The following is a 17029-nucleotide window of genomic DNA, read 5'->3' as shown; positions in this document are numbered from 1 at the left end:
TGGGAGGAAGGGAAACAAAGCTTCTTGGCACCATGGAATGAAGGGAAGTGAGCCTCCCGTTTGCATCATGGGAAGCAGGGCAGAGACTCCGAGCAAATTGACTATATCGAACCTGACAATAATTAATTTAAACACCGTGATACACTCTAATTTAAACGTAAAATGTATGCAACGAAGGCAAATGGCTTTTGATTAAATGTGTACTGTCCAACAGTAACTTTAATATCAAATAATCTCTTTCTTGAAATTAAAAGGCATTGGTAAATATGGAAAAAATACAGGAAGATGTTACACACAATGTGAGACAACCCCTCATGTGCACAACTTGACAAAGGTCTTTGAGTACCTATACAAGTCCCGGCTACAAACAGGCATCGATATTGAACAGGTGTATTAGTCCTTATGCTGAAGGATCATGATTAACCTGAAACTTGGCTCTAAATGCAAAATATAACTGCTGAGGGAGGGCACCGGCTAGTTCACACCAGCCCAGCAGGGATCTAATGACCTCTGAACAGAGAAGGTGTACACAGCACAGAAACAGGCCCTTCAGGCCATCATATCCATGCTGAACTTATCTACACAAGTCTCACTTACATGCCTTCTATTCTTCGGCAATTCAGACAAGTGCAATGTGATTACCTGCCTCCGCCATATCTTCACACAGAACATTTGAATTCTGTATGAAAATAAAAAATCTCCCCTTTTAGGAGCCCTCTAAAGCTCCAGCGCCTCATCTTATACCTATCACCGCTTGCTTTAGACACCCTAGGGGAAAAAAAAAGAATATTTAGTGTGGTGGTAAAGGATTGGTAGCTCAGGTTGGAGGAGTTTGATGTGGTGTTCGTCGAGCTTGGCAATTAGCTTTCAAGAGGAAAGAACTTGCTGTAGTGAGTCAAACAGGTCTTTCTGACAACAGTGCGACAGACCCGAGCAAACCCCTTCCTAGAACGTCACCGTGCATCAGGGAGATTGTTTATATCTGGCCCACTCATTGCCGTTTTCCATAGGTACGTCTGGATAGAGTCGGCAGGGGAATGGGCTCGGATGTAGCCGTTCTCTGGGTCCCAGATCAGGAAGTCAACATCATTGGGGGTCCTGGAATAGGAATGCAGGTAATTGAGATCTTATCTGTTTACTTTTATCTGATATACCAAGATGGCCCATAAAACCATAAGACACGGAAGTGAAGTAGGCCATTCGGCCCATTGAGTCTGTCCTGCTCCATCATGGCTGATTTATTATCTCTCTCAACCCCATTCTCCTGTCTTCTCCCTGTAACCTTTGACTCGCTGACTAATCAAGATCTTAACAACCTCTACTTTAAATATACTCAATGACTTGGCCTCCACAGCTGTCTGTGGCAACGAAATCCACAGATTCACCACCCTCTGGCTAAAGAAATTCCTCATCTCTGTTCTAAATGGACGTCTCCCTCTATTTCAAAGCTGTGCCCTCTGGTGCTAGATTTCCCCCACTACCAGGAAATATCCTCTCCATGTCCACTGATACCCAAAGATACAGTGAAAATCTTATCTTACCTATGTCCATACAGATCAGATCATTACACAGTGCACTGACTGGCAGACCACAGTACGTGTGCTTGCAACACTGTGCGTCCGACAGAGTGATCAGCAGCACTGGGGCTCCACAGGTGGACTGGGTCTTGTCTCCCTTTCTCTTCACCATTTACACCTTGGACTTCAACTATTGCACAGAGTCTTGTTATCTTCAGAAGTTTTCTGATGACTCTGCCATAGTTGGATGCATCAGCAGGGGGAGATGAGGCTGAGTACAGGGCTATGGTAGGAAACTTTGTCACATGATGTGAGCAGAATTATCTACAGCTTAATGTGAAAAAGACTAAGGAGCTGGTGGTAGACCTGAGGAGAGCTAAGGTACCGGTGACCCCTGTTTCCATCCAGGGGGGTCAGTGTGGACATGGTGGAGGATTACAAATACCTGGGGATACGAATTGACAATAAACTGGACTGGTCAAAGAACGCTGAGGCTGTCTAGAAGAAGGGTCAGAGCCATCTCTATTTCCTGAGGAGACTGAGGTCCTTTAACATCTGCCGGACGATGCCGAGGATGTTCTACGAGTCTGTGGTGGCCAGTGCGATCATGTTTGCTGTTGTGTGCTGGGGCAGCAGACTGAGGGTAGCAGACACCAACAGAATCAACAAACTCATTCGTAAAGGCCAGTGATGTTGCAGGGATGGAACTGGACTCTCTGACGGTGGTGTCTGAAAAGAGGATGCTGTCTAAGTTGTATGCCATCCTGGACAATGTCTCCCATCCACTACATAATGTACTGGTTTGGGCACAGGAGTACATTCAGCCAGAGACTCATTCCACCGAGATGCAACACAGAGCGTCATAGGAAGTCATTCCTGCCTGTGGCCATCAAACTTCACAACTCCTCCCTTGGAGGGTCAGACACCCTGAGCCAATAGGCTGGTCCTGGACTTATTTCATGGCATAAATTTACATATTACTATTTAATTATTTATGGTTTTATTACTATTTAATTTTTTATGGTGCAATTGTAACGAAAACCAATTTCCCCCGGGATCAATAAAGTATGACTATGACTATGACTGAGGTAGAACGAGGCAAAACAACAACAAAACGCAGAATAAAGCGTAACAGTTACAGAGGGAGTGCAGTGCAGGGTAAACAATGAGGTGCAAGATCATAATGAGGCCAAGAGTCTGATAATTAGAAGATGGAAGCTGTCCTTGTACATGCACGTGTATATGTAGCGGAGGGGTTTTAAACTCAGCCAGATCCATCATGGGCAGCAGCCTCTCCACCATCAAGGACATCCTTAAAATGGGGATGTCCATTCACACTCCACCGGCATCCTAACTGGCTGCATCACCGTCTGGCATGGAGGGGTCACTGCACAGGACGGGAAAGGGCTCCAGAAAGTTGCAAACTCAGCCTGCTCGGTCGAGGACACCTTCAAAAGGTGACGTCTCAAAAAGGCGCCACCCATCACGAAGGACCCCCGTCACCCAGGATGTGCCCTCGTCTCATCGCTACTGTCAGGGAGGAGATACAGGAGCCTGAGGACACACACTCAGTGATGCAGGAACAGCTTCTCTCCTCCACCATCAGATTTCTGTATGGACAATGAACCCATGAACACCACTTCACTTGTTCTGCACTGGCTTATTTAATTTGTATATATCTATTTGTGTTCTCACCCCTTATGGGTGGTGTTGTCTGTGTATTTTTCCTCAATCTCGGGTCCTCTACCAGAGGCCTGGGAGACTGAGGAGGGTTCAGCACAGTATCCTCGCTGTTCCGAGTAGTGCACTCTTCTGGACCGAGATCTCGGATGCTGTTCCCAGGATTTGTTGGAGCCACTCTCCCAGTCCAGGTGCTCCTATCACCGCCGGGATTACTCTGGCTTTAACCTTCCACATCCTTTCTATCTGCTCTTTCAAGCCCTGGTGTTTCTCCAGCTTCTCAGATTCTTCCTTCCTGAGGTTACTGTCATTCGGAATTGCCACATCTATTACTATTGCTTTCTCCTGTTCCTTGTCGAGTATGACTATGTCTGGTTGGTTGGCCAGTACCTGCTCATCAGTCTGTATTTGGAATCCACAGGATCTTAGCTCTGTCATTTTCCACTACCTTCTCAGGTGTTTCCCAACTGGATTTGGAGTGTCCCAATCCATACTCAGGTGCAGACGTTCCTGTACACAATTCCTGCAACTTGGTTGTGCTGTTTTGCTGTATGCTGTCCCTGCCTGCATCTTGCACCCTGTTACTATGTGCTGGATGGTTTCAGCAGATTCCTTGCACAGTCCTGCATCTTGGGGTCTTGTCTGCTGTGATATAACTCTGTTTCTATTGCTGTTGTGCTCAGCGTCTGTTCTCGTGCAGCCACGAGCAGCGTCTTCAGTGCTGTCCCCCAGCCTTGCCATTTCCAGTCATTGGTAGGACTTCCTTACATCGGCCAGTTCTCATATTTGGCGATGGTCCGTCCCGTGCAGTGGCTTGTCCTGCCGTGGCCTCTGGTCCTCTGGCTCTGCTTCACCCACTTCCATTTCCATGTCCCCTGTCTGCTGCCTGAGGTACTCTCCTAGCAGGTCACCCTTAGGGGCCACATTCCTGACATACTCATGGATGTTTCGCATTTCTTCCAGGACTGTGGCCTTGACACTTCCAAGTACCCATCCTCCTTTATTCCAGTGGGTGTACAGTCACTCGACATTGGACTTTAGGTGGAATCCTCCGTGTATTGTTAGTAGTTTCAGGGTCTTGATGTCAGCAGCTTCTAGTTCATTCCTTTGCCAGCACACCATTGCAACTGGGTATCTGATGACTGGTAGGGTGAATGGGTTGATGGCTCTGATCTTGTTCTTCCCACTCAGCTGGCTTTTTAGGACCTGTCTCACTCTTTGGAGGAACTTAGATGTTGCGGCCTTCCTTGTGTCCTCATCGTGGCTTCCGTGCGCTTGTAGGATTCCCAGGTATTGTAGCTGTCCTGTACATCTGGTATGTGGCCTTCAGATAACTCAACTCATTCACACTTGATGAGTTTGTCTCTTTTCACTACCATCCGGTTGCACCTTTCCAGTCCAAATGACATCCCATGCCTCTGTTGTACACCCTTGTCAGGCGGATTAGTGAGACAATCTCTTTCATTTCTGGCATACAGCTTGATGTCATCCACGTACAGGAGGTGGCTGATGGTCAGTCCATTCTTGAACCCGCACCCATATCCACTCTTTGAGATTATAGTGCATCACCCTGGTGTATTCCACATCTGATGGTCACTTGTGCTGTTGGCTTTGAGTTAACTTCTAGAATTGTCCTCCAATGGCCCATTGAGTTCTTGATGAATGTCCTTAGTGTCATGTTGACCTTGTACAGAGACAGGTATTCCAGGATCCATGTGTAGGGTATTGAGTCGTACGCGTTCTGGTAGTCGATCTAGACTGTGCTTAGGTTGATTTGCCTAGTCTTAAGAGTCTCGCATGACTGCCTTGTCTATTACTAGTTGGTGCTTGGAGCCTCTGGTTCCATTGCCAATCTCCCTCAGAGCAGGGCTCAGGAATTTACACACATGATCCTTCAGCTTGGTGGCTATGATGCCTGATAGAAACTTCAATGTTGTTGATGGGCAGGTGATAGTTTGATGGTATTGTCCCTTGTGAGGACCCTTCTTTACGAGCACTGTCCTTCCTTGAGTTAGCCGGTCAGGGTGAGAGCCTGCTTCAAGCTGCTGGTTCATTTTGAGCTGCCAGCCGTGTGCGTAATGCTGTTCGTTTCTTCAGCCAATAGGCGTGGGTCATGTCAGGCCCTGGTGATGTCCAGTTCTTCATACTTGCTACCTATTGCTGGACATCTGCTGCTGTGATGGCGACTGGTTCTTCCTCTGGGAGGTTGCAGAGGCTTGCTTGTATATGTTTTTTTTTAATATATATCTGTGTGTGTGTGTAATTTATAATATTTATTATGTATTGCAATGTACTGCTGCCACAAAACAACATATTTCACGACAAATGCCCATGATATTCAACCTGATCCTGAATCTGACTAAGAACAGCTTCTTCCCCTTCGCCATAAGGGAGCGACAGACAGACTTACAGGAAAAGAGTGAGCGTGTGTGTGCTCCTGTGAGAACGTGTGGACACGTATGGATGTTTGTGTGCCCGTGTCTCAGTATTTTTAGGTTCCTGCTTGAGAACGTGTGTCTGGAGAAATAGTTTTATTTGTCACGAACAATGAGTAGAGGGGTGAGATGCATTTTTTATCAAAGGAGGTGCGAGACCTTCCTTCCCTCTGCTAGTCTGTAGGTCACCCTTGGGCGAGGTGCACCACCTGCTTAGCACCCCGCATCCCAATCATGTGAAGCCATGTGAGCATATCACAAGTCCTGGTTATGTGACCACTGATGCCAGGCAATCTCTGAAGAGTATTGTTAATGGCTGGGGTCACCTGTGTTAAAAGAAGCTTCCTAGAAGGAGAAAAATTTCTCCTCTATAAAAAGACCATGATCGCCCATGTTATACGACATGGCACTTAGCGAACAACACATTGAAACGCACAGTGAAATGTATTGCTGAAGTCAACAGCTAACACTGATATGTGCTGGGGGCACCCTGCGTGTCACCACATTTCCAGCGCCAACATAGCATGCCCACGAATTACTAACCCTAACTTTCCAACTTACGAACTTAACCCCAGTCTTCTAACGGCTAGTGTTATGCTAGCCACTACGCTCCCGTGCTGCGTACAAGTTCTGTGTGAACCTAAGTGTGAAATTATGCATGGGTGTGTATATTCACAAGTTCAAGTTGATTTTCATTTGACTGTACATATATACAACCAAACAAAACATTCCTCCCAACCACACTGACCAACAAAACGTGTATCACACATATCACATGGATCGAAATATTCCCACAAATAAGTTAATAAAACATAATTCAAAGTGCATGTAGTGTGTAGCACAGGTAAATGGTACAGTAAACAGCTTGTTGTCCTAGTGACGAGACCTCAGTGGTGGCAGGGTGTTCATTAGTCTCCCAGCCTGAGGGATGAAGCTGTTACCCAGTCTGGCTCTTGTACTGACTGTACTGGGTTAAAGACATTTGTGAGATGGGTGGTACGGATCCTCAACAATACTTTGGGTCCTTTATATGTGCATTTGTGTGTGGACATTTTTGTGTATGTATATTGTTGCTGCCTTATATGTGCAGTGTGCTGATGGCACTGTGTTTTGCACCTTGGCCCTGGTGGCACACTGTTTCATTTGGCTTGGCTTTACTTATGGATGTGAGTGAGAGAGAGTGCGAGAGAGTGTCTGCCTCTGTGCGCGTGTGTGTATATGCGTGTATGCGTGTGCATGTGCGTACTTTTGTGTGCACACTTTGCAGAGGTTGTGAAGGAGATGACTCTCACCAGTTCAGCACGATGACAACTGCAGTCCCATCTGGCTGAAGAAAAGCCACCGTGTTGAGCTCGGTCTTCATGCTGAGATCGAGGCCGACCCTCTGTGAGCCTTCCAGAACAAACTTACTGTGGAGGAGAGAGGAACTTTAAACAAAGGTCCTTCACTCTTACCGCGCTGGGGGTGGGGAGGGCTGTCAGAGTGACCCAATATCCGTTCGCATATTCCCAGCGGTTGTTTAACTAACCGGCGTTCCGACCAAACCCCATCCCATGGGAACCAGAATAGGAACTGCCTCGTCAGGCTGTTTGTGGGGGGGGGGGGGGGTGTAGGTAGAGGTAATTCAGTCTGTTAGGAATCATTCTGCAGTAACGACATCATGGTTAGCCTAACGATGGATTAACTCAAACGAGAGCCAGTCTTTTTAGGAAATAAAACCTGTACACAATTTAACTGCAACTGAGACCTTGTGGCCAGTGAAACCAATCGTTGGGTGTGGGACATTCTGATATCGTCCCATTGAAACTACACAGGGGCAGATAATGGATGAATGTTCCTAAACATTAGAGATTCTGCAGACGCTGGAAATCCAGAGCAAGACACCCAAAATGCTGGAGGAACTCAGCAGGTCAGGCTGTTGAGTTCTGTTCATTTGGGCTACATGTAGGCATTTTGTTGTGGAGCGGCGTTTCCCTGTTACGGGCATGGGTGCGGGGGGGGGGGTGGAGAAGGAGACTGTGGGTAAGAAGATGGCAGCCCTTGTGAACTGGACATGAACGGAGAAAGTAAAGTTCTTTAAACAAAAGAAAAACTTGTCTTTGTTGTTTGATTGTTAACAGTGGTGGCACAGGACTGTTTCCAGTTCCAGGACCTCGCCGGTATTCGGTGAGAGCAAGCCTTATGAAAGCAAGACATCAAGGACAGACAGCTAGCATTAACTGCATGTACAGAACCTACGTGTGCATCTTTAAAATTAGTACTGAAGGGGATTTTTGGAGAAAAGGCTGCCAAGACAACAGTCGGAATTAGCTTGAGTCGGGAAACGGCAAACTTCACTGAGCAGAAACAAGAGTATAGCAAACATAGGTCCCAGAGGGACCAGACAAGATTACCATTACCTGGCACAAATCCAATAAACAAGTATGGTAGGAGATCGGAATGTGCGGTATGTCGAAGCATTTACCACTGGGCAAGAAACAGTCTGCACAGAACCGAACAAGTTACGCTAACTGAAGAAAACAACAAATCTGAAGATGCAGAAGACTGCCATATCACATTGTTTGTGAAGGAATCACTTACAAATGCAGAGAGATCTGAGGCAAAGATCTGAAGGACGGAATCTCTAGAATCTGCTGTTATTGATACAGTGTGTGGAGAAAATTGGCTTGAAGGCTCTGTAAGTGAACTAACCAGAATGAAGTGCAGAAACCGGTGATCGCAGATACACTCAGTTACAAAGCATTCAGATTTGAAGATGGAAAGATTGTACGTTCCATCAAAAGAGTGAAAGTTCCTGCCAAAATAGGGCAGACAAAATGTTACATTGAAACAGAGTTGGTACCAGTGAACATTCCATTACTTTTGAGTCAAACTTCCCTGAAGAAAGCAGGAGCAATACTGGATATGGAGAATGACCAAGCAACGATGTTTCATCAGCCTGAGTCTCTTCAGCTCACCAGCCCTGGACATTACTGTGTGACCATTCTAGATAAAGACATTACTGAGAACCAATGTGAGAATGAAATACCAACTGTCACAGAGAACATGACCCCAGATGAGAAACGCAAAGTGTTGCTCAAACTTCACAGGCAGTTTGGATACACTTCAACTGATAGACTTCAGAAACTGCTCAGGCATTCAGGGGACAGAGATGCAGGCTATACTTCCATTCGGAACACCTGGAAAACTTCTGAAATGCCGCTTTGCTACCGCTGCTGCTGTGTGGTAACCGGAATCTCCAGAGCTGAAGGCCCCAAAATCCTCGGCTTTGTGTGTTTCAGTGGCCGGGGAGAGGTCGAAGGCACTCAGCAGAGGATGGCACTCGGGAGGCTGCTCGGAAGCTCAGAATTTTCGGACAGATGGACTCAGGGTCGGCTGGGGTCGGCTGCTTCCAAGGTATCAGCAAGTTGATGGTGCCCAGAGGTTTATGGCAGGGAGTTTCTCCCTTTTGCCACCTGCTATCGGGGACTTGGGAGTCGATCGACTCGGGACTTTCAGACTATCTTTTTTTTACTGTGTCCATGGTTTGTTCTTCATCAAATTATGGTATTGCTTTGCTCTGCTGTAACTATATGTTATAATTATGTGGTTTTGTCAGTGTTAGTCCTGCTCTGTCTTGTTTTCTGTGATATCATGCTGGAGAAACATTGTACCATTTCTTAATGCATGTATGCATTTCTAAATGACAATAAAAGAGGATTGAGTGTTCTTATAATCTAATCTAAAGCAGATAACTGACAGCTGTGTGATATGCCAAAAGTTTGGAAAGCCCAAGCCTAAGCCTGCGATTGGTTTGCCAACAGCACCTGAATACAATGGAACAGGAGCCATAGGTCTACATGAACGGGAGCAAGGAGTGTGGTATCTTCCCCACCATTGCTGAGTTCACATGTTTCAGTGCTGGTAGCATTGTAAATAAAGAGAGGCCCTCAGAGATAGTAAAAAGACTCCATCCATTCCTGGATAAGTGTGCATGGCCCACCTCAGAAAGTAATCAGTGATAATGGTGGTGAATTTAATAATGATGAATTCAGAGAGAGCAGAGAACTTCAACATTGAAACAAAGTCAACAGCAATATACAGTCCTTAGAGAAATGGACTTCTGGAGTGACACAATCAAACACTTACTGAAGTAATGAAGGTAAAGAAAAGCAATGTATGTGATTGGAACACGGCCCTGAACTGGGCCCTTATGGTGAAGAATACCATGCACAATGTACATGACTATAGCCCATCTCAACTTGTGTTTGGCCAGAATCCAAACCTTCCGTCTGAACTGGTTGGCAGGACACCTCCTCTAGAGGGCACTACAGGGAGTGAATGGGTTGGGAAACTTGTCAGCACTGCATGCATTAAGGAGAGCTTTCACTGAATCAGAGCATTCAGAGAATTCGAAGAGAACTGAGGGCACAGATCCATCCTACAGATGAGAAATACATCCTACAGGGGACAAAAGAGCAGACTGTATAGAGTGGAAAGGTCCTGGAGTTGTCGTTGGTCGGGATGGAGTTGTGGTATTCGTGAGACATGGAGATACACACGTGAGAGTGCATCATTCCAGACTATGTAAAGCACGGACTGAAGACCATCATTGCTCCATGGAGAATGACACAAAACATGAAAAGCACTTACCTGATACGCCGTCACAGAGCACAGACAGGGATGCGGAGAGTGCAGCCAACAGAGTTGCTCAACAGGGGTGCAGGCAGTGAGGAAGAGAGTGCAGTTGACAACTCACGAGACTTGCCTGAACAGAAATGATCACAAGTGCAAAGACAACCTGGAAGTTTCAGCCTCGAAACAGGACAAGCTGTGAGATTTGTTGACCAAAACACTGGTATCTCATACAAAGCTGAAGTCTTAGGACAAGCTGGCAAAGCCACTGGGAGAAGCAAAAGTTGATACAAATTGAATTGCCATTGGCATCGCAGGGTCAGTCGACATGTCATGTGTAGACAGAATCAAGAATAGATCAGACTGGGAGAAATATCAAGATGAAGATGTCCTAGTCACTAAGGAGTTATTGTTGAATCTGCAAAACAGGGTGAAGTTAGTTGTTGGAGAAATAATGGAGCATTTGATGAAGTCAGAGACATTGGCCAAAGGACAGTGTCTACAAGATGGGTGTGCACTCTGAAGGAATTACACCATAAGCACACCTGGTGGCTAGAGGTTTTGAACAACTGAACATAGGGGAACTCCAAAAAGACTCACCAACATGTGCATCAGAGTTTCTCCGGTTACTTTTCCCAGTGATATGTCAAAAGTATTGGCAACTCCATTGCGTGGACATAACATCCACATCCTTACAGGGAATGGAGATGTCACGCGACATTTACATTAAACTCACCCCTGAAGCCAGAAGTGAAGGAACACTGTGGAAACTCAATAAGTGTGTGTATGGTCTAGCAGAAACATCACTCTACTGGTATAAAAACGTCAAGGAAATAATGTTAAAAACATGTGGGAAGATGTCGCAAGTGGATCCAGCTGTTTTTTACTGGCAAGATTCAGGATATCATGTGATTGGAATACTTGCCTGTTATAGATTACTTCATATGGGGAGGCTCACAAAACTTTGCCATAACAGTTATCCCTCAGCTAAAGTCAGCCTTTCAACTAGGTGAGTGGGCAAATTCATGGCAGATGCAATTTAATGTGGATAAATGTGAGGTTATCCACTTTGGTGGCAAGAACAGGAAAACAGATTATTATCTGAATGGGTGGCCAATTAGGAAAAGGGGAGGTGCAACGAGACCTGGGTGTCATTGTACACCAGTCATTGAAAGTGGGAATGCAGGTACAGCAGGCAGTGAAAAAGGCGAATGATATGCTGACAAGAGGATTCGAGTACAGGAGCAGGGAGGTACTACTGCAGATGTACAAGGCCTTGGTGAGACCACACCCAGAGTACTGTGCGCAGTTTTGGTCCCCTAATCTGAGGAAAGATATTCTTGCCATAGAAGGGGTACAAAGAAGGTTCACCAGATTGATTCCTGGGATGGCAGGACTTTCATATGATGAAAGACTGGATCGACTAGGCTTATACTCTCTGGAATTTAGAAGATTGAGGGGGGATCTGATTGAAACGTATAAAATTCTAAAGGGATTGGACAGGGCTAGATGCAGGAAGATTGTTCCCGATGTTGGGGAAGTCCAGAACGAAGGGTCACAGTTTGAGGATAAAGGGGAAGCCTTTTAGGACCGAGATGAGGAAAAACTTCTTCACACAGAGAGTGGTGAATCTGTGGAATTCTCTGCCACAGGAAACAGTTGAGGCCAGTTCATTGGCTATATTTAAGAGGGAGTTAGATATGGCCCTTGTGGCTACGGGGATCAGGGGGTATGGAGGGAAGGCTGGGGCGGGGTTCTGAGTTGGATGATCAGCCATGATCGTACTGAATGGCGGTGCAGGCTCGAAGGGCCGAATGGCCTACTCCTGCACCTATGTTTCTATGTTTCAGGTTGGATGGGAGGAACATGACAGATTCTGCTATGTAGGGTAGACATGCTTGCCTTTGACAGAACAGTACAACTGCACCAAGAATCTTCAGACAATCCACATGGAATCCTCATGTGCCTCACAACGGGATGCACCCCTCAGTGAAGCTGAAGCTGAACAACTTCGGTCAAAGTTAGATCAGATTCTGTGGGCGGCAAGGCAGAGCAGACCCAAAATCATGTTTGATGCTTGCAACTTGGCATCCAGCACAAAAAAAATGCCACAGTACAAACGTTGCATGAGGCAAACAAGATGGTGTGTAGAAATCACTCTGAAAAAGTAGACTTGAAGTTTCAGCAGCTGGGAAAAGATAGCTCACTGAGGCTCGCTGTCACCTGTGATGCCTCACTTGGAAATCTCCCTGATGCAGGTACTCAAGGGGACATCTTATTGTACTGACGGGAGAAGAGGGAAGATTTTCACCTCACTGTTGGCAACCAAAAAGGATCCGAAGAGATGTACGGAGTATGCAGACAGGCGAAACCCTTGCGATGTCTGAAGGGATCCACAATGCTGTTTACTTGGCTCTATTTTGAGCTTTTCCATGGTGACCCAAAGGAGAACAACTACAAATAACGTGTGTCAGAGACGAGTACTCTGTGCACTTTCTCCGTTATGTATACGTGTGTGATGAGGGGGGGAGGGGAAGGAGATTGTGGGTAGGAAGACGGCAGCCCTCATGAACTGAATGTGAGCAGTGAAAGTAAAGTTGATTAAACAAAAGAAAATCTGACCTTTGTAGTTTGATCGTTAACAAGGCAGCATCTATGGAGAGGAATAAAGAGTCAACGTTTCGGGCCGAGACTCTTCATCAGCACTGGAAAGGGAGTGGGGTGAAGCCAGAACAAAAAGTTGTGGCGGGGGGGAGAAGGAAAGGTAAAAGTTGAAAGGCGAAGCCAGGTCGGTTGGAAAGGTAAGAGGCTGGAGAGGGAGGAATCTGATGGTAGAAAGGGAAGGAGGAGGGGCACCAGGGGGAGGTGATCGGCTGGTGAGAAGAGGTAAGAGGCCAAGGTGGGGAGTAGATGAGGGAAGGGGGAGGATTTTTTTATATAACTGGAAGGAGGAACTCATGTTCATGCCAAACAGAGCTGGAAGCCACGTGGAACAAGATGGTGGTGAGTACAAGTTCCCAGGAATATGAGTCTGGGAGAGTAAGTATGTGGTCAAAGAGTTGGAGGGCAGCAGAGATCACAGAGGGGGAGGAGTGAGGGAGGTCTCCTGGTGAAGAGAAGATTGAAACTTCTTCAGAGTAGGTGTCCCTGGAAGAGACTTTGCAAAGGAGCAGCAGGAACACTGCTGCTGTCGGCACATTGTTAAAGGGATATCGCTGTCACTTCGTGTGCCGTGCAGGACAGTATTGCTTTGTCACTGAACCCTCACACACAAAACGCAAGGGGCACCCAGCAGGCCAGGCAGCATTTATGGAGGGGAATAAACAGTCGACGTTTCGGGCTGAGACCTTTCATCAGGACTTCTTGTCAGGAAACGTTGACTGTTCATTTCCCTCCATAGATGCTGCTTGACCCGCTGAGATCGCCGGCATTCTGTGTGTGTTGTAGTGTTTGATCTTTGTTTTAGCTCTACGGGAGTTGCATCTAACCATATGATAACAGGACTTTGCCTTCCTTTACCAGACAGCTGGCTCCCCCGTTCTCCCTGCAATCGGGTGACCTCGTGTATGGTGTCGTTGAAGGGTCTCATCGACTGTTTAGTCCTCTCTGTGGGTGCTGCCTGACCTGCTGAGTTCCTCCAGTGTTCTGTGTGTGTTGCTCTGGATTTCCAGCATCTACAGAGTCTCTACCAGAAAGAGGGTCACAGATGAAATCCTAAATTCCACCTATAATCATTATAACACAAATGTTACAAGCTGAACGTAGCACACTACAGTTCAGTGCTGGCTCTTCAGCCCATAACATTGTGCTAACCCTTTATCGTACTCTAAAGTCGATCTAACCCTTCCCTCTCACATAGCCCTCCATTTTTCTATCATCCATGTGCCTCTGTAAAAGTCCCTGAAATGCTCCCAGTGAATCTGCCTCTTCCAGCACTCCCAGCAGTGCGTTCCATATGCTTGTCACCCTCTATGTAAAACAAGGAAGGCTGAACTCGAGTCCAGGAGTCAAGGCCCAGTGGCCAGAGTTTGTTTCCTGAGATTGGGGTGTTCACAGACAAAATTCTGGAGGAACTCAGCAGGTCAGGCAACATCTGTGGAAATGAATAAACAGTCGACGGTTTGGGCCAAGACTGGAAAGGAAGGGGGGTGGGGGGGGGAGAACCCAGCGTAGGAAGACGGTGTACAAATCTTGCAGTTGTTTTTGGCGCTGTAAGCTCAGATGCAAGCTGTCCACAAGGGGTAACCAAGAGATTCAGCAGGTGCTGGAAATCCAAAACACTGGAGGAAATCAGCAGGTCAGGTAGCATCTATGGAAATGAATAAATAATCGAAGTTTCGGGCCTAGATCCTTCGTTAGGACCGGAAAGAAAGGGGGAAGGCGACAGAATATAGAGGCGGGGGGGAGGGGAAGGAGGAGAGCTAGAAGGTGATAGGTGAAGCCAATGGGCAGGAAAGATAAAGGGCTGAAGAGGAAGGAATCTGATAGGAGAGGAGAGTGGACCATGGGAAGGAGGAGGTGCACAAGGGGGAGGTGACGAGAAGAGACAAGAGGCCAAAGTGAGGAATAGAAGAAGAGAGAAGGGGGAGGGAACAGAATTACTGGAAGGAGAAATCGATGATCGTGCCATCAGGTTGGAGGCTGCCCAGACAGATTATAAAGTGTTGCTCCTCCACCCTGAGAGTGGCCTCATCATGACAAAAGAGGAGGCCATGGACTGATATGTCGGAACGGGAATGGGGACAGGAATTAAAATGGTCAGCCACTGGGAAATTCTACATTTGGCAGATAGAGAGGAGGTACTCGATCAAACGGTTCCCCCAACTTACGGCGGGTCTCACCATTGCAGAGGAGGCCATGTTGGGAGCACTGGGTACTATAGACGGCAACACCAGATTCACAGGTGAAGTGTTGCCTCACCTGGAAGAAGTGTTTGGGACCCTGAATGGAGATGAGGGAGGAGGTGAATGGGCAGGGGTAGCATTTCTCTCACCTGCAGGGATATGTGACAGGAGGGAGATTAGTGGAGAGGGACGAATGAACAAGGGAATCACAGAGGGAGTGATCCCTGTGGAAAGTGGAGAGTGGGGGTGGGGAGAGAATGTGGCAGGATCCTGAAGCATCCCGGTAAATTGTTGGTAGCTTAGTGGACCAGTGGAGAATGTTTGAGCTCTGACTCGGTGCACACTGCAACAGGAATTGAATAAATGAAGGTCCTCACAATTTCTCCACGAGAGATATTCTTTCCGCGCTTCTGATCTGGGTTGTAACTAGGGTTCCACGTGAAAGCCGACGTCAGAGTGCAAGTTTAATACACAAATTTCTCCAGCAAGTCTTCAATCCCTTCTCTTGTAAGGCCCCAGCTCCTTACCTGAAGTGGGCCATGTGGTAGAAGGTGGGCTGCTTGTAGAACAGGTCTTTCGTGCGGTCCACGATGATGGGACTGTCAACAAAGTTCTTCACCCAGTTCGGGCCACCCTGAAGGTCCAAGGCAAGATTCCAGTCCGTCCATCCGGTCACAAAGTTGTTCAGGTCCTGGCGGGAGAGCAGAGGCAACAGGATGTTCAACTCTGGGGCCACAACTGGGTTGAAAGGTTAGAGCCAAATCCCAATTCTGCATAAAGTCTGAGTGCGTAGAATATTTTCTGTTCTGACCTCACCCGTAAGACCACAAGATATGGGAGCAGAATTACGCCATACGGCCCATCAAGTCTGTTCTGCCATTCTATCATGGGCGATGTACATTCCCTCTCAACCCCATGCTCCAGCATTCTCTCCGTAACCTTTGACACTTCCTATCAACCTCTGCTTTAAATATACCCAATGACTTGGCCTCCATGGCCGTCTGTGGCAATGAATTCCACAGATCCACCACCCTCTGGCTAAAGAAATTCCTCCTCATCTCTGTTCTAAAGAGACGTCCTTCTATTCTGAGGCTGTGTCCTCTGGTCCGAGACCCTCCCAGTATTGGAAGTATCCTTTCCACATCTACACCCAAACCAGGTACAGAAAGGAAGACTCTCTCAACTGAGCGTATGTCTGAGAGAGTTAGGAACAAAGTAAGGGGTCAGTTCTTTAAAAGATTACCATTACTTGTCACATGTGCATCGAATCACACAGTGGAATGCGTCATTTCGCGTCAACGACCAACACAGTCCAAGGATGTGCTGGGGGCAGCCCGCAAATATCGCCAGGCTTCCGGCACCAACATAGCAAGTCCACAGCTTACCAACGCTAACCCGTACGTCACTGGAATGTGGGAGGAAGCCAGAGCACCCGGAGGAAATCCATGTGGGAACTGAACCCCGATGGGTGATCGCTAGCACTGTGAGGCATTGCACTGACCGCTACGCTACTGCTCTGCTATGAACTGAGCTGTGAAGGAGTTTCTTCCGCCAGAGCTTGCTGAATCCCTGAGGGTGGTAGAGGCTGGGATGTTGGTTAAAAGTTTCATGGGGTCCATGAGGAGCAGGCAACAGAAGAGGAGTTGGGGCCAGTATAGATCATATTGAATGGTATGGGGCCGACTTCAAGGGCTGAGTGGCCTCCTCCTATTTTCCTGTCTTGTTGTATATAAGCCACCTGATCTAATAGAGAAAGGAGCTGAGATGATTGTGGATATTTTAGACCATACGACACAGGAACAAAATTAGGCCATTCAGCCCATCAAGTCTGCTCTGTCATTCGATCATGGCTGATTTATTATCCCGCTGAACCTCATTCTCCCGCCATCTCTCCGTAACCTTTGACACCCTTCCTAATCAAAAACCTATTAACCTCTGC

The 17029-nt window shown here is 47.0% G+C and overlaps 1 protein-coding gene across 1 annotated transcript in view; it reads right to left on the bottom strand.

Annotated features, from left to right (window-relative positions):
- Nucleotides 1–698: 698 nt before the first annotated feature.
- The window catches only part of gba1 (glucosylceramidase beta 1), a 57255-nt gene continuing 40924 nt past the window's right edge, over nt 699–17029 (bottom strand). Inside the window, exons 9-11 of the mRNA XM_072282984.1 lie at nt 15618–15781; nt 6925–7041; nt 699–1098 (exon numbers count right to left, since the gene is read on the bottom strand). Coding sequence (XP_072139085.1) covers nt 954–1098; nt 6925–7041; nt 15618–15781 — 426 coding nt within the window. The 3' untranslated portion in view covers nt 699–953. The remainder of the gene's footprint in view (nt 1099–6924; nt 7042–15617; nt 15782–17029) is intronic.

Source organism: Mobula birostris, chromosome 2 (assembly GCF_030028105.1).
Source record: "Mobula birostris isolate sMobBir1 chromosome 2, sMobBir1.hap1, whole genome shotgun sequence".
Taxonomy (NCBI): Eukaryota; Metazoa; Chordata; class Chondrichthyes; order Myliobatiformes; family Myliobatidae; genus Mobula; species Mobula birostris.
The sequence above is the reverse complement of the archived record's forward strand: the minus strand, read 5'-3'. Positions and strand labels throughout refer to the sequence as shown.